This window comes from Neofelis nebulosa, chromosome 9 (assembly GCF_028018385.1).
Source record: "Neofelis nebulosa isolate mNeoNeb1 chromosome 9, mNeoNeb1.pri, whole genome shotgun sequence".
Taxonomy (NCBI): domain Eukaryota; kingdom Metazoa; phylum Chordata; class Mammalia; order Carnivora; family Felidae; genus Neofelis; species Neofelis nebulosa.
In genome coordinates, this window is record NC_080790.1 from 37,621,998 (window position 1) to 37,644,287 (window position 22,290).

Below are 22,290 nucleotides of genomic sequence, written 5' to 3' on the forward strand. Positions count from 1 at the left end.
CACACAGTAGGAACATAAATAAATAAATGATGAAGGCATCCTGGAGAAAAGAAAATTCTAGAGGACCTTATGGTTTTCAAATATTTGCAAGACAGAAAGTTCTTTATAACCTCAAGGGGAAGAACAAGAACAGAGGGAAGCTGGGAGAGATTTTAGATTGATACAAGACTGAGGTTTTCAAACATCAGTTGGATTAGATGACCTTTAAAGCAAATAAGGCTAATTCGTCTGGAGTCAGAATGTACTTAATACACAGTACATCTTTAGAATCTTGGTGGCAGGCCTCTAGATGTACACAGAATGAATTCTTTTCTTTCTTCCCCTCAGCCCAAGGTTTACTGATATTTGCGGAGTTGATATCTGCGGTTAAGAGGACATTGGCTCGCCTCCTTGTGATCATTGTGAGCTTGGGCTACGGCATTGTGAAGTAAGTATTGGCGTGTTGGAAAGATACCGAGCTTCCAGTCTTGTGACTCCTTCCCCTACATTATGAGCTCTGTGAAACTGGACACTTCTTAGTACTGTGATGCAAGCCCCGTGGGGAAATACCAGCGAGGACGTGTTTTCACGGGTCCTCCATGTACTGGCCACTTGACACTGTCCTCAAATAAAGATCTTGAATTTGAAGTCCAGTGTGGCTTTTTATAGTTAGATGAAGAAGTAATCAACTTTAAGGATAATGGAAAATTTTTAACGATTCTTAAAGTTTAAACCATTTTCTATTTCCTAGACACATGGTTCTGCTTTTACGATTGCACTCAAATATTGTAAAAGAGAGAGAGGATTAAGCACCAGGTCAGCAGGATTTCGGACTGAAACCTGGCTGTCCACTGAGGACCCTACTTCTTCCAGGCCCCCTCAGGCTGCCGATCTTTTCTCTCCCATGCCTGTGAGTCACTGCGAACGAACATGGAACAGCTTGTCCTCTTTATCCTTATCGCCTTTTTAAAAACTCTCTAATTCCCAGAAGCTCAAGCTTTTAGCCTGGATCACCTGCTATATCTTCTTACTACAGTTACCTTTTAAGTTCCAGACTTCTCCCTTCATCCCTTAACTCATGGAGTACTTGCTCCCTGACTTTCTCAACACTGCGTGTGTCAGAATTCCCAGTGATTTCAGTTTCTTTGTGGGCGATCCTGTAAGTAACCTGAACTCACCCCCTCACCTGCACTGTGTTACCTGTCCCCTCACCTCAGTTACTGATTCCCACTGCTATTTTCTAGACTTTATTGTTATGTATAACTGTACCCTCTTTACGACTGCAAATTTAAGCAATCCACTTTTCCACTGTCACCTTCTCTGTTTCCTGTTTACTTTTCCTAACACATCAGCCCACTTCATTCTTTGACCTTAGTATAGCCTCTGGCCTTTTGATCCTGCTACCTTCCATTGATCCTTCAGGGTGCTGAACATACGCCCATGCCCACAGCCACGCCATGTGCACCTGAAGCCCTCCGCCTTTCTCTTGGCCAGCCTCCCTTGACAAATCCAGCTTTCCATCTGCTTCAGGCTCCTACTGCAGAAGCAGAATCTGCCTGAGAAGAACACCCGACCATACTGCAGGCTCGTGTCGCTTCATGACCCGGAACTTTTAAGTGCGTTCTTAGTGTCCCTGGTAGTTCTTCTAGATCCCCTTGCCAGTCTCTGGCCCCTTTCCCACTGTGTAGAAGACTGTTATGACTGTTCTCTCCCCTACTCGTATCTGTCTTACCTGATCTTGGTTCTCTTCTCATTGAGGAAATAGAAGCCATCAGAAGGGAATTCCAATCCCTTCCTGCCCCCAAATCTGTACCATTCCTCCCATATCTGAACCATGCGCAGCGTTCTCCTCCTCTTGAAGGAAAGGTACATGGTTTAGTCCTTTCCCTCCTCCTGGGCTCCGGATCCTGTTGCCTGTCATCTGCTAAAGAAGCTGTTCCAGCAGCTGCTTCTGTTTGCTCCGGTCTCATCAGTGTTCCTCTGGTGGGTCACTGCCATCAGCATGCTGTTATTTCTGTCATCTTCAGGAGCAACCCTCGCTTGGTCCCAGCCGGCACTGTCCTCTGCTGCTCCTTCATTCCCTCGCCCCTGTGCAGCATTATTTCTCAGATGCATGCTCTGTACTTGCCACTCCAACGTCCTCAGTTTCTCCTGATCGCACCCAAGGAAGTTTTCCTTCCATTCCTCCCTTGAGACTGCTCTTGTCAATTACCTTGACCTCTGGTTGCCAAAACCACATGGCCTTGCTCAGCCTTTGTGCAGGGGCCCTGGCTGCTCCTTCCTAGCCTCCCCTGCTGGGCCCTCTTTGTCATCCTGAGCTCCAGCATTGAAGCACCCCAGACCTCTGCTCACGCGACTCCTAACCCTGGGGCGCACTCATCTAGTTTTTTGGCTCTAATGTCAGGACACATCCAGAGTGAACCTACCCCTCCCTTCCACAGCTACCACCCTGGGCCTGACCACCATCTTCTCTCCCTAGATAACTTCAGTACCCTCCTAACTGGTTTCCCAGCATCTGCCCTGGTCTCCTGTTAGTCTTTTCAGACACAGCAGAGGCCAAGATGATCCTTTTAAAGTTTATTTTTATTTATTTGGAGAGAGAGATAGAGAGCAAGCGGGGGAGTGGCAGAGAGAGAGGGAGAGAGAATCCTAAGCCGGCTCCAGGCTGTCAGCGCAGAGCCCGACACAGGCCTTGAACTCATGAACTGTGAGATCGTGACCTGAGTGGAAATCAAGAGTCGGACGCTTAACCGACGGAGCCGCCCACGTGCCCCAAGATGATCCTTTTTATTTTTATTTTATTTTATTTTTTATTTTTTTTTAAGATGATCCTTTTTAAATGTAACTCCTATCTCATTACTCTTCTGCTCATCTCACTCAAAAAAACCCATTCCCTTTTTGTTTTTTCACATGGCCGACCGCACCTGCCACTCTCCCTTTTGAACACTCTGCTCCATCCTGCAGGTTTTCTTGCTGATTGCTCTTCCTTAAATGCAGCAGACACTTCCTCACAGTGCAGTAAAGGCCTCTGTCCATAAGCATCTTGCCTGCGACCCCAGGCGTGGTTTGCTTCCTCACTGTCTTTTTTCTGCTCACCGTCCTCTCCCAGAGAGGCTGGCACTGTCAGGATTCCCGATGTGCAAACCCTCCATCACTCTGACCCTCACCCCATTTATAGCTCCAGTTGACACAAATGTTAGGATTTATTGTCTCGTCCCCCCACTTGAATGTGACTTACATAGAGTAGGAGCTTTGCCTGCAGGTGTCCTGCTGTTTTCTTAAGGCCCAGTGTAGTCCCTGGCACACAGTAGGCACTCGACAAATACACACTGAATGTACACACATATGCTTGGGAGCTTGAGATTGTTGTAGTTAGCAAGGTTTTGGCCAAGACACCTTTTTTCCATTGGGTATTTATTGAGATTCCTTCTCAAATGCTTTTTGGGGTTTTTTTTTTGGGGGGGGGGAGGGGTTGTTTGTTTCTTTGTTTTTGGCCCTGTATAGTAGTCAGAACACAGAATCCTCATGTGGAATCTTGTGCCTCCCTTTTCTAGTTATGCACTTCAGAGCACTCGTACTTCTGGCTGTTGGAGGGTTCCAGTTAGCTGGCTGTAAGGAGTCAGAATTTTGATGAACTAAATTAGATACAGTCTTAAATATAAGCTATGGATATTAGTTTAATTTTCAGTTGGATTTTATCTTAAAGTGACTACATGAAGTATTTTTCCAAAATCAGGGGGTTTTTTTCTTCTTCTAATTACTCCAGTAAGAGTGTTTTTGAGCTAAAATGTCTGTGCGATACGATTTGCAAATTTCATGAAGTTTCAGTTCTGTTTTCAAATTACTCATAGCAAAAATCACTGTCTTTACATTTTCCCAAGTCATCTATATCTTTAGAGAATCAAAAACGTTATTTTAGTTCTTTTCCATGTAAAGAATGGACACTGAAATGTCTTAGCACTCTTGTTTGGGCCACTGAGTGAAGAAAGGGGGTAGACTTCGATCTCCTCATACTCCTGTTCTTTTTCTACCCGAGTCAGAAAACTAGTGGATTATCCCTAATAAAATGTATCCCAGAACAGTTTTTAATTGATGTTAATGAAAGAATTAAGTTACTGTTTCTGTCAGTGACACAAGTAGGCCCGGACCCTCCTAGGCGTCACCAATCTAACTGTTCCGCTCTGTGGAGTGAGCACCTGCACTCTGTTCCTTGGGGGGCTTGCATTTCAGCAGCAGAATCCTCTGGCACCTGTGTGGCCTCAGCATGTTGCTCCATGGGCATCTGTACAGCTTCAAGTCCTGGAGGAGACCCATTTTTTCTGAGGCTGTTTCTGCCTTGTTCCCTCCTGGGAAATACACTGTTTCCTAAAACTGAGCAGAGGCAGGGGCAGGGCAGGCTGATTTGATTAGATAATGACTTCTCTCATATTGGAAAATTGGGCCAGTTATTGTATTCGGATGCATTTTACTTACCCATGCTTTTCCTTTTTTTTTTTTTTTTTTTTTTTTTTTTTTCTTTTTCCTCTTCTTCATTCCAGGCCTCGTTTAGGAACAGTCATGCACCGGGTGGTTGGACTGGGGATTCTTTACTTTATCTTCGCAGCTATTGAAGGCGTGATGAGAGTTATTGGGGTAAAAACTACATAATTCCACTTCTATCCCTTTTTATTGTTGCTGTGAAATATGATTTAGCTTTATATCTCCTGAGATGAATTTTTAAAGATAGGAAATGTATGAAAAAGGCCCAATTTGAGCTTTTTTCCCCCATGGAATATTTCCCTTTTTAAATAACTTCCTGAATGTAGTAAAAGAACTTCTTAAAATATGATCTATTATGAAGGAAAATATCAATTATAAAGGATAATATGATCAATTATGAAGGAAAATATGATCGATTATGAAGGCACCATTTGATGTCATCCCAGAATGACATCTCCAGAATGTTCCATCCCAAAAACATTCGTGGTTATTCTTTATACAGAACATTTGTCTTTGTTATCATGCAGTCTGAACACATTCATTTCTTCCTTAACCCTTGGTTTTAAACATGTGGAAGTGAACAGAATTAACCGTACCCTTCACACATGCTGATATTACATCTCATCATGCTTGAGTTTCATCTGGTTATAACTGTTCTCTGACTCTTGTGGAGTCAGTGTTTGGGGATTCAACAGTCTCCACTCTTGGAAGACCCACAAGAAGGCAGTGTCCAGGGGGAAATGACTCAGGCGATGTGGGCGGCAATGCTTTACTCTCTAAGAAGAGGCAGAACATTTACATCTGGGAAGACCCCTCGATTTCTGGCTCTCGGTTTTCCTTAATAATATGGTTGACGACTGAGTGACTAAGCAGCTTATTATGGTTTACTCGATTCAAAGAACCTAGTAATTTTTACCCAGAATGTCTTTTGGATTGGATGTGTGAATCAGATCACTGGGCACAGAGTGAATGATCTTATGTTGCCACGTAAGTTTGCTTCACATATTTTGATCTGAGCCTTACAGCAGGACATTTGTCCAGTAATGTTAAAAGCCTCATTCTTCTATTATCTTTGAAACATCTGCGTTCTGTATTAGACACACTTGCTCTTTTCATCTCTGATTCTCTGAAAGATACATTTATTTTTACTTTTACATAATAGTGAAGTACTGTGCATTTATATATATAATTTACAGGAGCTAGCCTTTGCTAGAAAGAGAAAAGATAAATATCACGCATGTAGACATAGTATAAACATTGTTTTTCTTTAAGGTTTTACGTAGACAACATCTTAGATATAACTTTTTAATATGATTTTCTGTCAACTTGTGATGAAAGTGTCTAATCTATGGTTTATTTTTACTCTTCCACAGTTCCTTTTCTTTGTTTTGTTTTGTTGTTTTGGTTTTTTTTTTCATGTCCCTTCACAGATAGTAAGAAAGATCAGGAGTCCCATTTCATTAGTAGCCCTGGCTGTAGGTTGGTGTGGAGAGGGGAGAGATTGAAATGGTTTATCTCAGTGGAGCTGGAGACATGATATGTTTTATTTGCCATTGCATAGTACAGTTTTACATTATCTTTGAATAGGTGGATGGCAAACTAACACCTGTTGCTGCCAAAACAAAAATTTCCAAGTGCATAGACACAATTTTGTTAGGAATAAAATTTTTCTGTGGCTTTTGTAAAATGATGAAATGAGCTAAATTGTTTTTCTTCATCACATAATAATTTCTATAATGGAATGAAACTTTTACATTCAGATTTCCCCCCCTGTTTTTATCTTCCAGGGTTCTAACCATTTAGCTGTCATTTTTGGTGACATTATTTTGGCAGTTATTGACTCCATTTTTGTATGGTTCATATCCTTTACTATGTCCTAAAGTAGTTTGTTGTGTCATTAAAATCAAATTACTTTTAGTACTGTTCCGTTATAATAGAAGGAACTATAGTTATGCATTGTTATTTTTAACCTCAATACAGGAATTTAGTTGAAGGTGAAAAAGTAACAATTCCCCAAACAAACAATATCTTTCTTTTTCTATTAGTTCAGCAAACTTAAGTGCTCAATATGTGCCCCATACTGAGGAGACAGAAGAAAAAGGTATTGTTCCTGTGTTACTCTGGTAGGGAAGAAAAATACATAACTAGGAACAATAGAGTAATAGTAATTGCCATTGTAAAGAGGTGCTATGCAAATAGAGAAGAGAGAAAGCAATTCTAGTGCAAAACTCAAGAAAGACTTCACAGAGATGGTGACATTAAATTGAGACTGGGAGAACAGATAGAGGCTAACCAGGAAAAGAAGTGGGGAAAACGCATTCTGGGAATATTGAGGGGAATAAATAGTTGGAAGCGTGAAAATACAGGGACCGTGGTAGAATGTCCCAGAGTAGCTTGCCTATAAGGTATACATGTGTGGGAGAATCGTGGAAGGTGGGGCCAGAGGGAAAGGTAGAATGACGTGCTCAAGAGTCTAAGGTTCCTTCTTCAGGCGAGAGGAGACAGGAATCAAAGCTGTGCCGGCAAATACCATGATGAAATCTGTATTAGAAAGAACTCGAAAATAATATTTAAAAGTGACCCGGAAGAGACACCTGGCTGGCTCAGTTGGAAGAATGTGAGACTCTTGATCTTGGGGTGGTGAGTTTGAGCCCCGTGTTGGGTGTAGAGATTACTTAAAAACAAAATCTTTAAAAATTTAAAAAAAAAAAAAAAAAAAGTGACCTGAAAAAGGAGGGTCTAGAGTATTGAGACAGGAAGTCTAGTAAAGAGTCGTTTGTAGCGGTCCAACAAAAAGATGGTAAGGGTTAGAAACAGGGCAAAGGGAATGGGAAGGAGACTCCAGATAACAGACTGAGTAGGAATGGGTGGGAAAAGAAGGGCGAGAGGTCAAGAGAAGTCTTGCATATCTCATTTGAGTGGCTAGGGCAGTTTTGCCACCCCACGGCCGTGAACCTAGGGAAGGGACCATCTTGGTGAAGTTTGAACTGACTTGGCCCATTCATGTTAAGTAGAGAGTTGGAAAGCCCAGCCTGGGTTTGTCAGAGGAATTGGAACTGGTGATGAAAGTTGGAAGTCATCTTCACATGAGACAAGGTTGTAGCCTGCAGAAGCGACCCAAGAACACGTAGACGAGTGAGAGAGGAGAGGACCAGGAGGGCGCCTAGTGGAGTGGAAACGTGCATGGAACACCAGCATGGAAGGAGGCAGAGGAACCCAGAAATTGTCCTGGGGTGAAGACTGGGCGAGCTTGGGTAAGGTAGGGTGGTCCACAGTGGCCAGTACTACAGAGAGATGAGCTGCCAAGGTGTACCTGGCTTAGGTCATTCCAGAGGTCACAGCGGGACAGCAGGAGAGCAGGTTCAGTGAAGCCGATGGGGCAGAAGCTACACTGTAGCAGCAGGAGAACTTTTTAGTGGCAAGGGGAGCCATCCTGGAGAACCCTCCTCACTGCTTCAGTGACTCCAGTCGAGTCTGGGAAATTCCATTCTCTTTAACTCCGAAGCAGAGCCCTCTACTACACATTCTTGGAAATAGGAGGAATCCTAAAGAAAGCGTGAGCTGGGCAGAGCAGAGGGCAGTGCTATGCGTATCCCAGAATATGACCCTTATGTTTCTTCTGCATTTATATCCTCTATGAAGCTCTTTTCTATAGATGGATTTTGTTTTTACCAAGTTTTGTTTTTGTGTTTCCACTGTCTTCAATACTTGTCTTTTTTACCTTTTCATGTTAAATGTTATTTCATTTCCTTGTAATTTCTTTCCATTTTCTCATGTTTGTCTCTCACAGGAAGGCCAGAGGGCTTGAGTTTGCCTGTGTTCCTCCTCTGCAGAGATTCCCCCCTTTCTGTAGACGGGCAAACATGCATAGTGCTGCTAACCGCCTTTTCTGAGTCCCCCATGGGTGTTTTCTTCTCAATCCAGTCTGTCTGCCCCTTAAACTCCCTGTTTGCGAATTTTTAGTATGCTTCCAAGTTAAAAACAAAACAAAACAAAACAAAAAAAACCTTTGACTGTACTCTCCTTACGCTCTAAAGCAGCGGGTCTCAGCCTCCTTTGGGTGCCGGGATCAGAGAGGCCTTTGAAAATTGAATGAAAGCTGTCAAGCCTCTTGTCACAAGGTTCATACACTCCATGGATGTTTTGCCTGCGTTAGGGCATTTAAAAACCTAAATTATATCCATGGATCCTCTAGTGTCTAAAGGGTGTCTAGTTAAGAAATAATACCTGATTTAAAGAGTTCTCACCGAACTTGCTTAAAAATCTGCTGTACTTCTGTTCAAAGCTACTAGTTTGGAATCCAAGTTTGTTGAAAGAATTTATAGTTAAATTTTATAGTTACCTTTTCAGAGAATGCTATAAATCTTACTGTAGTGTCATTTTCATGTTTTCCACATGAAAACACATTTAACGACATTCAGCTATTAAGAAGGTGAAACACCTTGCTCAGTCCTGCCCAGGAACAGTGCCCTAACTATAAGTACTCTTCCCCAAGGGCTGTGCTTCCTTCTCGGCTACACTGCATCCGCATTGCTTGTTGGGATGCTCACCTGACTTGAGGACAGGGATGGGCAGTGTAGACATACCTGGCACTGGGATCGGCAGAATTGCAGTGAAGATGAACCTAGCTTTTGGTCTCAGATCTTCTATTCTGTCATTTGTGCATTTAGAAAGTGAGCTTCAGATGTCTGCTGAATTTGGAATTGTCTTGTCTCCAAAATTGGATACGCTTGGAGCCTTTCATTAGTTAAGGAGTATGCTCTTCAATTAATTGAGCTGTGGATGCTGCATTTTAAAAAATCTGTATTATCTTTTTTCCTGGTAATTTACAAGATATGTATTTCAAAGATTTCTTGTTCTTAACCAACCATCCACAAAGTAGTTCACTAGGAAAAACACTAATGCAACTTGGCAGAAAATTCCAAAGACAAGCAGTTCTAACGACCAAATTCCATCTGGATGTGAATGAGGGTAATTTATCACCTTTATGGACAGCATTGGCTTTGGTCCATTTCCAACACATAATGAGCCAAATTGGAGTGGGGAGATAAGGAAAACAAGGCAAAGACTTAGTTTGCTTAATGATTAATATTTTTAATAAAGATGTTTGTGATAAAAGTCATGAAGAAATTCAGAAATTAAAATTATCTTGGTTAGTGTTTCATGGTGAGAGAAAGGACACTTAGTATCCATTTCAGCTTGAACCTGAATTTCCTATTTGCTTTTAGATGGCTATTTGGCAGTTTTCTTGACTGAAGTGAAAAATCTGCATTTTCTGTACTGACAGAGAATAGATTTCATTAAAAAAAATTTTTTTAATGTTTATTCATTTTTGAGAGAGCACAAGTGGAGGTGGGACAGAGAGAGGAGGAGACACAGAATCTGAAGCAGGCCCCAGTCTCTGAGCTGTCAGCACAGAGCCTGAAGTGGGGCTTGAACTCATGAACTGTGATATCGTGACCTGAGCCGAAGTCCCACTGTTAACCCACTAAGCCACCCCAGCGTCCCAGGAGAGCAGATTTCCTAAATGATTACAAATGGCAGGCAAAAGAAGCAGATCTACATACATCACAGAATTGAGTGCTTGCATAATGACCCCGTTTCCTGTGCTTTGATGAACTTACCGTAGCTATCCCCTAAGAATCTGATTCTAAAGTAAAATAGCTTGAAAAATTGAAAGCCATAGCTTTTCTCTTGAAGCCCTCTTCCTGTTTTTTTTATGCTTGTTTTAATTTTGTGCTGTTTTGCTGCAGGCAAATGACTCTGATCTTGTGCTTCTGGCCAGCCTCCCTCTCTCTCTCCTTGACTCTGGCTTGTGCTGGTGGATATCCTTTTCCTACCGCAGAGCACGTCCGCCTTCCCGTTGCTTCTAACTCCACGATAACCGGGCCTGTTTGCTTTCGTAACCACTTTCCTTTACTGGGAGAAATGATTTAAGCTTTGCCGAAATTTAACAGTGTCTTGGTAAGTGGGGGTTTAGGCAGTTTTGAATTTGCTTTCGATCTTTTTATTCCTGGGCTTCGAAGAAGTACTTTAGAATTATTAAATGAGACCAGCTTGCTCACATAGAAAATTCATTTTATTCAGGAATTTTTAAAAAAGCATTTGTCTTGATAATGTTTAATGAATACAGCATATTTGCATTTTTGTAAATTCTAACAATAGCCTTCATTCGTTGAGTTGTGTTATTTTAGAAATGGATCTTCTTGCGACTACTCCTTGGTCATTTAGGTAGATTGAGTTGCAGTTTTGAGTACTACACTGAAGTTTCTGATTAATGAAGAATTGGGAATTTAAAATAGACAAAAATACAAAACGTGCCACTTCCATTCTTGGGCTTCGCTCTGTAATTTTCAGCATACGGTTCATAAAACAAAGCTTGGTGGTGTGCTCCAGAGGAAGCACCTTCCTCTTACGAAGAGAGAGCTGCCACGGAGCTCAGTGGTGAAGCCTCTTTTTACTTCTTCCTACTTGTCAGTGTTGAGCTTCACCTGATCCCTGTACTCCTGGAAGACGGCCACGGTTAACAAAACCCCCACCCTTTCGTGTTCGGGAAAAGCCTTACTACAAAGCACCTCCTTTCTCCATAGGACTCACCTGAGACTCCCGGATGCCCCTTGTCACCCATGACCAGACCAGGCACAGACCTCCTGACCAGTCTGGGCAGAACGCCAGCCTGGATCAGACGAAGCGGTCTCCCTCCCCAGGGCCCTGAGCTTTCGTCCACCGCAGCCCTCCTCGGTGGCCTCTTCTGAGAATCTGCACACTTCAGGGAAAGTCTTTCCCCGATCAGCTGACCAGTCGCGCCACCCACTTCCCCACAACGGCTTTCCAGTCTTGTTTACCTCTCCCCACAAAGACAAAGCCCTGTCCAGCCTGACCTGTGGGACTCTTGCAGATCTTAGACTTGGAACATTCTCCCCATTGCAGTGAGCCTCCTCTGCTTGTCTCAGTAATCTTTTGAATGAAGTCTCCCCAGACTTAAGTCCAGATTTGTTTTATTTGACATTTAAATTTTTTAATTTATAAATGGAATTGATAGATGACCTAATATGGTCATTCAGAGGATAAAACAAGAGGAGACTAGAAAGAACAAAATAAGAAAGAAACAGAGACAAAAGCACAAGCCAAAGGGTATGTCATAATGTGATCTGTAAGAGTATCTGGCCTAAGGGGGACTCCTTTCCTGTATATACTGGTCTTTCCTGTTCTGGGAGCTTGGCCTTGAAGGAGAACATCACAGGACTTCTTGCTTATTGTCTTCCTCAAAGTTTGTTTAGTTCAGACAATGGTAAATTGTAAAGCAAAATCCGTGATAAAATCAGTATCATGATCATACAGTATTGGCTAAAGTAATATTTTCTGTGTTTTTATTAGCTTTAAATTATAGGAACTATATTTAGCAGTACTAATTTTAGAAATGTAGTAGAGAATTATTATTTTGGTTTTTATTTTAACTGCTTGTTACTGTTTAAAATGGTTTCCTTAACTTTTTTTCACATATTTATAAGTTTGGCCCAAACTATGAAGACTCTAAGGCTAAGAAAGAACACGGTGAAATTTTCTTTATACAGGCACTTTACAAATACTCTGATCTTTGCCGTACTGGGTAAGCTATTTGATTTTTCTTGTTACAATAAATTATTTCAGTATTGCATGTTCCTTCAAAGGTGACTTTTTTTGGTGTGTTTCAGCTTCTATAGTATTTATGGTGTGGACGACTAAGACATTTAGAATTGCAAAATGTCAATCCGTAAGTATAATCTTCCTATTTAAACAGTTTTCATTTTTAATTATACTATTTTGGGTAATTTTGAGTACTTTAGTTTGTGTTTGTAAATAAAGGTAACTTTAGTGGAGATTGTCAGTTTAGTTTTTTTTTTCTTTTTTAATTTTCTTTTTAATTTTTTTTAATTTACATCCAAATTAGTTAGCATAGAGTGCAACAATGATTTCAGGAGTAGATTCCTTAGTGCCCCTTCCCCATTTAGCCCATCCCCCCTCCCACACTCCCTCCAGTAACCCTCTGTTTGTTCTCCATATTTATGAGTCTCTTCTGTTTTATCCCCCTCGCTGTTTTTATATTATTTTTGTTTCCCTTCCCTTATGTTCATCTGTTTTGTCTCTTAAAGTCCTCATATGAGTGAAGTCATATGATTTTTGTCTTTCTCTGACTAATTTCACTTAGTATAATACCCTCCGGTTCCATCCACGTAGTTGCAAATGGCAAGATTTCATTCTTTTTGATTGCCGAGTAATACTCCCTTGTATATATATATACCACATCTTCTTTATCCATTCATCCATCGATGGACATTTGGGCTGTTTCCATACTTTAGCTATTGTTGACAGTGCTGCTATAAACATGGGGGTGCAACGTGTCCCTTCGAAACAGCACACCTGTATCCCTTGGATAAATACCTACTAGTGCAATTGCTGGGTCATAGGGTAGTTCTATTTTTAGTTTTTTGAGGAACCTCCATACTGTTTTCCAGAGTGGCTGCACCAGCTTGCATTCCCATTTTGTCAATTTAGTTTTAATTATTTTACTAGAATTATGTGAACTTTTGCTTCCTTTAAATGAATCTGGAAAAGTTCCTCCTAAATCCACTTTTCCAGTTAAGCTCTTTTCTCAACTTCCCTTCATATATACTGTATATATTTTTAAGTGTTTATTTATTTTGAGAGCGAGAGATTGTACAAGCATGAGTAGGGGAGAAGCAGACAAAGGGGGAGAGAGAAAATCGTAAGCAGGCTCTGCACTGTCAGCACAGCCTGACGCGGGGCTCGATCCCACAAACCGTGAGATCATGACCTGAGCCAAAATCAAGACTCAGACACTTAACAGACTGAGCCACTCAGCCACCCCCCCCACTTTATATATGTTGAAAAATAATTATCTTCCTTGTAATTTCAGGTAGCAGGAAATCTTTTTTGTCTTGCATACCATGAAATTGGGTTATTTTGTATCTAAATGGGACTGTAAACCTTGAGTCTGACAGGTTTCTAGGATGGTATTATGAATATTCAGGAGGTACTTTGGGTGGGTTCTGTAGGCAGAAGATACATTTCTTAGACTTAAAAAATTTTAAAGGCCCTCTTAGGAGCTTCTTGATCTAGAGCTAGTCTCGATGTTTTAAACAAACAATTACAAACAACCCTCTGAATATCCTGGACTTCTGCCTCAGGGATAATTTAGTGAGAGAAGAAACTGAACTTTCTGGAATTTCTTTTTTCTCCTCCTCTTACCTTAGTGTTTTCACTTGAGAGTTCTAAGTTTATCTTTGGGATTTTTGTTTTTGTTTTCTAAATCTTTCTGTTGACCCTAAGATTTTATGGAAAGGAGTATTTATGATGTTAAACAGCCATTTAGAAATGTTTCAAACAATATGTAATAAAATCTCCTGTCTTACTAAAAGCAAAATAACCTACTGGGAAAAATCCTACATTGAGATCTTCGCATCAGAAATTCTAATGTCATCAACGTCAAAAGTACCCATTGTCGGGGCGCCCGGGTGGCTCAGTCGGTTAAGGGTCCGACTTCAGCTCGGGTCATGATCTCGCAGTCCGTGAGTTCGAGCCCCGCGTCGGGCTCCGTGCTGACAGCTCGGAGTCTGGAGCTTGTTTCGGATTCTGTCTCTCCCTCTCTCTCTGACCCTCCCCCGTTCATTCTCTGTCTCTCTCTGTCTCAAAAATAAATAAACGTTAAAAGAAAATTAAAAAAAAAAAAAGTACCCATTGTCAACTTGCTTCTAACTCTCCTGTTAACCTGCCTCATGACTGTTCTCATCTAGAAAATAGATTAAATGACCTCTGAAACCCCTTTAAATTCAAATTCAAGATACAGCATTTCTTATTTTTATTTTCTTAAAAAAAAAATACGTGCTTATTTGGAAGATTCACTGCTCGGAAAGACTTCATTAGTGTTTGCCATTGTACACTATTTGAGAAACCTATGTTGTTTATCAGAAGATTGACATTTTGTGTTTGAATTGTCCTTGTTACAGGATTGGATGGAACGTTGGGTTGATGATGCATTCTGGAGCTTCCTTTTTTCGCTTATCCTTATTGTGATAATGTTTTTGTGGAGACCATCAGCAAACAACCAGAGGTACCTAACGTAGGAAAATTCAAGTTTGGCAAGCATTTGTTGATAACTGCTACTGTGTTCAAATAGAAACACATTTATATAGACACTGGAGAGGTAGTCCTTGCTTTTAAAGGAGAATACAGTCAAGTAGGGAGACAGACGTAATGCAAGAAAGTGAAATAAGAGATGTATAAACTAGAAGTCCAGGGGTAAGACTGAAGATGGATGAGGAAAACTCCATGAAAAGGCAGCACTTATGTTACGCCTTAAGGAAAGGAGCAGAACAGTGAAAGACTGAGCCGGGAAAGAATGTACATTTTCTGAGGTAGTGGAGACAAACATGGTGTACTTTGGAGGTCACTGAGGCATGCGTTTTGGTGAATACTACTTACACTGGAAGGGAATAAAGCTGGAAAGGAAGGATGGTACCAAAATCATAAGGAGCTTAAATGGTAAGTTCGGGTTGCACCGTTGACTCTTGTGATGGGAAGCCCCCCCTTCCCTTGCCCCCTCCTCTTCCTCAGGGAAAGTACTATGAGGTTTTTTGTATGCCCTTCCAGGGAAAAATGAAAAAGTATATTACCCATGTGTGTGTTTCTTCCTCTGTTTTTAAAAGCGTACGATAATAATTATACATAGGTACTTATATACATGTATTCACTGTTCTGCACCTTCTTGTCTGAGATCTGTCTTTCCATATCAACCTGTATAGGTCTACCACATTTTTTTTTAAGTAGGCTCCATGCCCAGTGTGGGGCTTGAACTCACGACCCTGGATTGAAAGTCGCATGCTCTACTGACTGAGCCAGCGAGGCACCCCAAGATCTACCACATCATTTTTAATGACTCTGTGGCATTTCATAATATGAATGTAGCATAATTTATGGAAGCAGTCCCTAGTTTTTAGGCTCTTTGTTTCTAGGATTATTGTTATTATCACCAATGCTTTCTGAATGCTGTTGGACCTAGTTAATGTGGCTCAGTCAGTATGCTTTGTTTTCACCAGTCAGATTAGCAGTTTATCTTTTGTTAAGGGAGGAATTAACATGTAGTGGGCAAGGAGGGTAACCTGACATGGAAAAAAATGTACAGAAAATTCCCTTCCCCGAACATTGTATGTTGCAGAACTGCTTTCCAGCAAGATCTTATCCAGTTATGCTTTTGTCAGCAGGCTTTGGGTGCTCCAGTTTCACTGTTTCATTGGTAGTAATCTTTCCTAATTTGAGAGTAAAATAATTAAATTTTGTTATGTGAACTTATGAGAAATTGTAAAAATGTAGATATCTCTGTATGCAATGACACTGTTAGCTATAAACTGAAAACTGAACAGATTTAAATGCACTGATAACACTATTCCTTCTTGGTTTTGGTGTAGATATGCCTTCATGCCATTAATAGATGATTCTGATGATGAAATTGAAGAATTCATGGTAACATCTGAGAATTTAAGTGAGTGATATGTTTTCTTATTAAATGACCATTGTATTGTACCTTTACCTATGAGGCAAAATCACATACACTGTTTTCTATTAAAATAATTTTCAAACTATATCTGCAAAAACCTCTATTATGGTAGATAATCACAAAAGAAAAGTCAGTAATGAAAATGAATTTTTCTTTTCTTTTTTTAAAAAAAATTTTTAATGTTTATTTATTTTTAAGAGACAGAGCATGAGCGGGGTAGGGGCAAAGAGAGAGGGAGACACAGAATCTGAAGCAGGCTCCAGGCTCTGAGCTGTCAGCACAGAGCCCAATTCGGGGCTCAAACCCACGAACCACAAGGTAATGACCTGAGCCGAAGTCGGACGCTTAACCGACCGAGCCACCAAGGCACCCCAGTAGTGAAATTTTCAAGATTGTTAGTGCAGTGTGAGCTTTTGTTACTTGTTTGCTCTTAAGGCCTTAGGTATTAAAGTAAGTAAACTTTTTCACACTAGTAATTTAGTTTATATTGTGCTTAGCTCCTAATAATCTTCTTAATGATAATTGCTAAATTTCCTTCAATTACCTCTTCTTGTTCTTGAGAAATATACAGATCTGTTAATTCCTGGTCATGCCCAAAGCATTTCTAGTTATAGTTTTAGTGCTACTTTCATCTTTCAATTAATTTCTCCATAGCATTTTATCATTTTATTAATTTTACCATAATACTTTAATCATTTGTTGAGCCAACATCAACACATAATTCAGTTGCTGAGAATAAGTATAGAGATGTAACGTTTACAAATTATAACTCTCAATATTATGAAGCAGTCAGTTCTACAAATTGATCAATAGAATCTGTACAATCCCAATCATAATTCTAACTGACCTAAAAAAAAAGAAAATACAAATGGTTAAAATGATTTTATAAGGTATATGGAAAAAGCATAGGACCTAGAAGAGTCAAAACATTCTTGTAGTTAAACATGGACAAATCTGGAAAACATTATGCTAAGTGAAAGAAGCCAGTCATAAACATCACAAATTTTATGATTCCATTTGTATGAAAATCTACAAGGGGCTCCTGGGTGGCTCAGTCGGTTAAGCGTCTGACTTCGGCTCAGGTCATGATCTCACAGCTTGTGAGTTCGAGCCCCGTGTCGGGCTCTGTGCTGACAGCTCATAGCCTGGAGCCTGCTTTGGATTCTGCGTCTCCCTCTCTCTCTGCCCCTAACCCACTTGCACTCTGTGTCTCTCTCTCTCAAAAATAAACAAACATTAAAAAAAAATTTATGGGTGGGTGATGAGTATTGAGGAGAGCACCTTTTGGGATGAGCACTGGGTGTTGTATGGAAACCAATTTGACAATAAACTTCATGTATTGAAATAAATAAATAGATAGATAAATTTTAAAAATAAATTTAAAAAAAAGAAATCTGATGGGGGGGAGGGAGGGGAGGGTGGGTGATGGGTATTGAGGAGGGCACCTTTTGGGATGAGCACTGGGTGTTGTATGGAAACCAATTTGACAATAAATTTCATATATTAAAAAAAAAAAGAAATCAAAGGTTCTTTGATTTTGAATTTTTTTCTCTCCCTCTCTCTGTCAAAATAAATAAATAAACCTTAAATTAAAAAAAAAATTTATATGAAAAATCCACAAAAGGCAAGTCCACAGAGACAGAAAATATATTGGTGATTTGGTGATTGCCAGGCGTTGGTGGAAGGCATCAGTAGGGAGCGACTACTGATGGGTATGGGGTTTCTTTTTAGGGTGATGAAAATTTGAAATTAGTGGTGATGGTTGTACAGTTCCGTGGCTATACTGGAATTCACTGAGTTGTACGCTTTAAAGCGGTGCATTTTATAGTGTGGGAATTATATCTCAATAAAATAAAATTAATGGGCTTACACTAATTTCAAGACATAAAAATTCCATGGGGTGCCTGAGTGGCTTAGTCGGGTAAGCCTCCAACTCTTGATCTCACCTCAGGTCATAATCTCACGGTTCCTGAGTTCGAGCCCCACATTGGGCTCCCTGCTGTCAGTGCAGAGCCCACTTTGGATCCTCTGTCCCCCTCTCTCTGCCCCTCCCCTACTCACACACACATGCGCGCGCTCTCTCTCTCTCTCTCTCTCTCCAAATAAATAAGTAAACATTAAAAAAAAATTAGTTCTTAAAAAGTTAAAACCATACCTGCCGTCCAACCCAGGCATTTCACACCAAGGTATTTACCCAGAAGAGATGATAGAAATGAAAGCAGATATTCACAAAAAGACACTAATGTACATTATTATTTTCAGCAACTTTATTTTTTTTAAGTTTATTTATTTATTTGGAGAGAGAGAGAGTGTGTGAGCAGGGGAGGGGCAGAGAGAGAGAGAGAGAGAGAGAGAGAGAGAGAGAATCCCAAGCAGGCTTCACACTGTCAGTGCAGAGCCCCAATGTCGGGCTCAAACTCACAAACCGTTAGATCATGACTTGAGCCAAAACCAAGAATCAGACATTTTACTGAGCCACCCAAGCACCCCAGCGGCTTTATTCTTAATAGTTTAAAACTGGATGTAACCTAAAGTCCGTCAACAGATGAACAAAGTATTTGTGGTATACCCACACAGCCAACTACTGTTCAGTAATCAAAAGTAACCAACACTCTACAACATAAATAAATTTCAAAACCTTTATGTTGAGTGAAAGTAATCAAATCCAAAAGATGATAGACTCCATGAATTATGGTTCTATATATGAAGTTCTAGAACAGGCAGTACTAAGCTATGGTGATTATGTCAGTCAGAACAATGGTTGCTTCTGGTGGGAGTAGGATTGACCAGAAAGGGATTTAAAGAACCTTCTGTGATGATGGAAATGTTAAGTGTCTCGATTTAGACTATACACTTAAAATTTGTGTATTATATAGGGGTACCTGGGTGGTTTAGTTGGTTAAGTGTCCAACTTCAGCTCGGGTCATGATCTCGTGGTCCATGGGTTCAAGCCCCGCGTTGGGCTCTGTGCTGACAGCTTGGAGGCTGGAGCCTGCTTTGGATTCTGTGTCTCCCTCTCTCTCTCTGCCCTTTCCCTGCTCACACCCTCAAAAATAAATAAACATTAAATTTGTGTATTATATATATTGTACTTAAGTTTTAAAAATCAGTGTTTGCCCCTTTAAAAGAATAGATCTCAAATGTTAGGATTTTAAATGCCCCATGGAAATATTTTTTGATCAAGGAACCTCATTTTCACTCATTATATCAACTTAATATATCATATATGTCATAATATATCAATTGTCCATGTTTATGGAGAAGCACTATTTGCAAATTATAACAACAATATTACAATATTGTAATTATACAATATTACAAAGTGAATACTTATGGGACATAGATTAAGTGTCAGGCACCTTATATATGCTAACTTGTTTAATGCTCGTGAGAACCCTATGAAGTAGCTATCAGTATTATCCCATTGTGTTGCTGGGGACACTGAGTTGCAGAAAGGCGATTGCTTTGCCCAGGGTTGTCCAGGGAGAGCCAGAATCCTGGGTGAGGCAGTCTGGTTCCAGGACTCATGCTTTCAACCTCTGCTGTGCTGAAACTGCTCACAGAAAGGAGAGCCTTGGTCCAATAGGAAAGGAGAAAACCCTTCTCTTTCCTATTTTATACCATAGGCACATTCCAAAATGTATGTGTCAGCGAGGAAAAGGCATAGACAAAGATGTGATTTATTCCTAAATATGATACTGCAAATCATAGATTTTTAAATCCATAAACTTTAAAATATATTGAAACTATCTAAGGAAATATGTGTATATGTTTGTATGTTTGCTTGTTTGTTTAAACTCCTCTAAAATGGGAATTCAAACTAGCATCTTAAAAACCTGGTTGTTATTGCAAACATTTGTGAAATCTATTGATTTTTGCCATCCCTCCTACATTTCCAAGTGGTATGTTAAAGCCAGCCCCCTGCCCGAAGCTTCCACTGTTACCTCTCCTTTAAGGAACGCCTGGGTGGCTCAGTTGGTTAAGCGTCCAACTTTGGCTCGGGTCATAATCTCATGGCTTGTGAGTTCGAGCCCCATGTTGGGCTCTGTGCTGACTGCTTGGAGCCTAGAGCCTACTATGGATTCTGTGTCTCCCTCTCTCTCTACCCCTTCCTGCTCACATTCTGTCTCTGTCTCTGTCTCTCTCTCAAAAATAAACATTAAAAAAATAAGAATAAATATATATAGTAAATATATAATTAATATTTATAAATCTATATAGATATATATGTGTAGATATAAATCTTTGTTGAGTTATTAAACATGAAGGAAAATAATATTTTATAATTTTAGATATTTATCTCTATAATGTTTCTCGTAGCTGAAGGAATAAAATTAAGAGTCTCAAAAACGGTTTCCAATGGAACAGCTAAACCTGCTACTTCTGATAATTTTGTGAGTATAGTATATATTTAATAGAGTCTGTGGCACATTCATTGACCGTCAGGAAAACATTTTCTACCTTAGTATGAAAGCTTTTTGTATGAAAATCAGTTTTACCAATTAGTGATAGTAGTTAAGTCTGATGATTGTAACTACTGTAGATCTTTGCTTCTCAAGTGCTGTTCTTGGACCAGAAGCATGAGCGTCACCTGGGAACTTGCTAGAAATGTAGTCTCAGGCCCACCTCGGACCCACTGAATCTGAATCTACTTTTTAACAGGATCCCATAGATGACTCATATGTACATTAAAGATCGAGAAGCTTTGTTATAGTAGAAGCTTGTTAATTTTTCAGCATTTTGAAGTGATTTTTGAAGCCGTCTCAGATAACATTTGGTATCTATTAGGAAAGGATTTTATGTGTTGCCTGTGTAGTTGACAAAATTAGCATTTTTTATATAAAGCTGGAAGCTTGAATAAAATGGTTAAATAGAGGGTAGAGATGAGTTTTTAAATATTTTATGCATATTAAGCAAAGTGGAAATGCCTCTCACAGTTTTCTATTCTGCTTTCTTATAATTGTATATGTTGTGGTTAATAGAATATAAAAATGTATGTGTGCTTGTAAGTTCTGACAGAACAGATGATATATGAGAATAGGTTAATCTGTTCAGTAAATCTTTTCATTTTTTGTTAATCAATAATTCTGTAAAATGTGTTCTTTGAGTAGTTTTATGGTGATTTAAACTTTAGAAAAATTACAGCAGTTTTAATTATCTGGTATTAGAGCTATTAAACTTCAAATTTTTAAAGATATTTTCCTTTTATTTTAGGGATATACAGTATATCCCACTTTATTTTAAAACTCAATGCTTACCAAAACATCAAAGGAATACTTTTTCATTTCCCAAAATTAAGTGCATGCAGTCAGCCCTTAATCAGAAGCCTTATCTCATGAGAATTGGGGTTCCTGTTAATACTGGCTCAGCTGCTTTGTCTAGGTGAGCAAGATGTGATTGACACTTGAGTATTCCATGTAGCCAGGTAGATCACAAAGAAACATTTTTATTTATTTTATAGTATAAATCAAAATATTCAGTATACCTTTTATTTTTCTTTCTCCCAATGAGATAACTATAAGCAAGCATCTATTAAAAAACAGATTCCCCAACTGACCTGTTTTCCTTCTCTTGTCTCCTGCAGAGAGATGAGTGTAAATACAAGCAATAGAAATAAATAGGCTTTTGTAAAATTAGAGTATTTGCACTGTCATCTTTTTCGGTTGAAAAATTATAAACTCATGATATAAAAACTTGAACAAATTAGGAGGCATAATGAATGCTGGGAGCAAAAAACCAATACAAATCAATATTCTTGCTATTTTCTCATTAATCGACTCTGTGTTTCTAGTCTGTTTTTTCAGGGTAAAAAAAAAAAAACCAAAACCCACACCTGTGCATCTAATGTAAAGAAAACCAAGAAGTAAAAAATTCTGAAATCCAAATTTTTGTTTGTTTGCCTGTTTAAGAGCATACTGGCATAATTTCTGTGTGGCATAAGTGCCAAGTTCTTAGGATATGTAGAAATGAAAAGAATCATGCATTTGAATTTAAATGCTTACATTTTATATACATTATATTTTACAATTCTTTCAGGTCATACTAAGCAAATGCTGATATATAAATATTTATTTCTACAGGATGAAGATTTGAAGTGGGTGGAAGAAAATATTCCCTCTTCATTCACAGATGTGTAAATATCTTTTGTTAAAGTTTGAGTCTAAAATTTAGTATATCGTATAAAGAGATAACTTTCATGTTCCGTCATGTGCTTTTCGAACCTCGTACCTCCATATGTTTTGATAGGCCCCCATCACTAGTGAATGGCTAGTGTCATG

General features: G+C 39.5%; 1 protein-coding gene across 3 annotated transcripts in view; it reads left to right on the forward strand.

Annotated features, from left to right (window-relative positions):
- Positions 1-22,290, forward strand: part of TMEM87B (transmembrane protein 87B) — a 48,683-nt gene that overhangs the window by 21,505 nt on the left and 4,888 nt on the right. The window contains exons 9-17 of one of the 3 annotated variants that reach the window (XM_058683291.1): positions 328-427; positions 4,518-4,611; positions 6,246-6,316; positions 11,958-12,067; positions 12,153-12,211; positions 14,466-14,569; positions 15,924-15,997; positions 20,333-20,406; positions 22,093-22,145. In XM_058683291.1, the coding sequence (XP_058539274.1) occupies positions 328-427; positions 4,518-4,611; positions 6,246-6,316; positions 11,958-12,067; positions 12,153-12,211; positions 14,466-14,569; positions 15,924-15,997; positions 20,333-20,406; positions 22,093-22,145 (739 nt within the window). Of the gene's footprint in view, positions 1-327; positions 428-4,517; positions 4,612-6,245; positions 6,317-10,211; positions 10,284-11,957; positions 12,068-12,152; positions 12,212-14,465; positions 14,570-15,923; positions 15,998-20,332; positions 20,407-22,092; positions 22,146-22,290 lie in introns of all 3 variants that reach the window. The other 2 variants (XM_058683290.1, XM_058683292.1) reach the window with 2 other exon arrangements.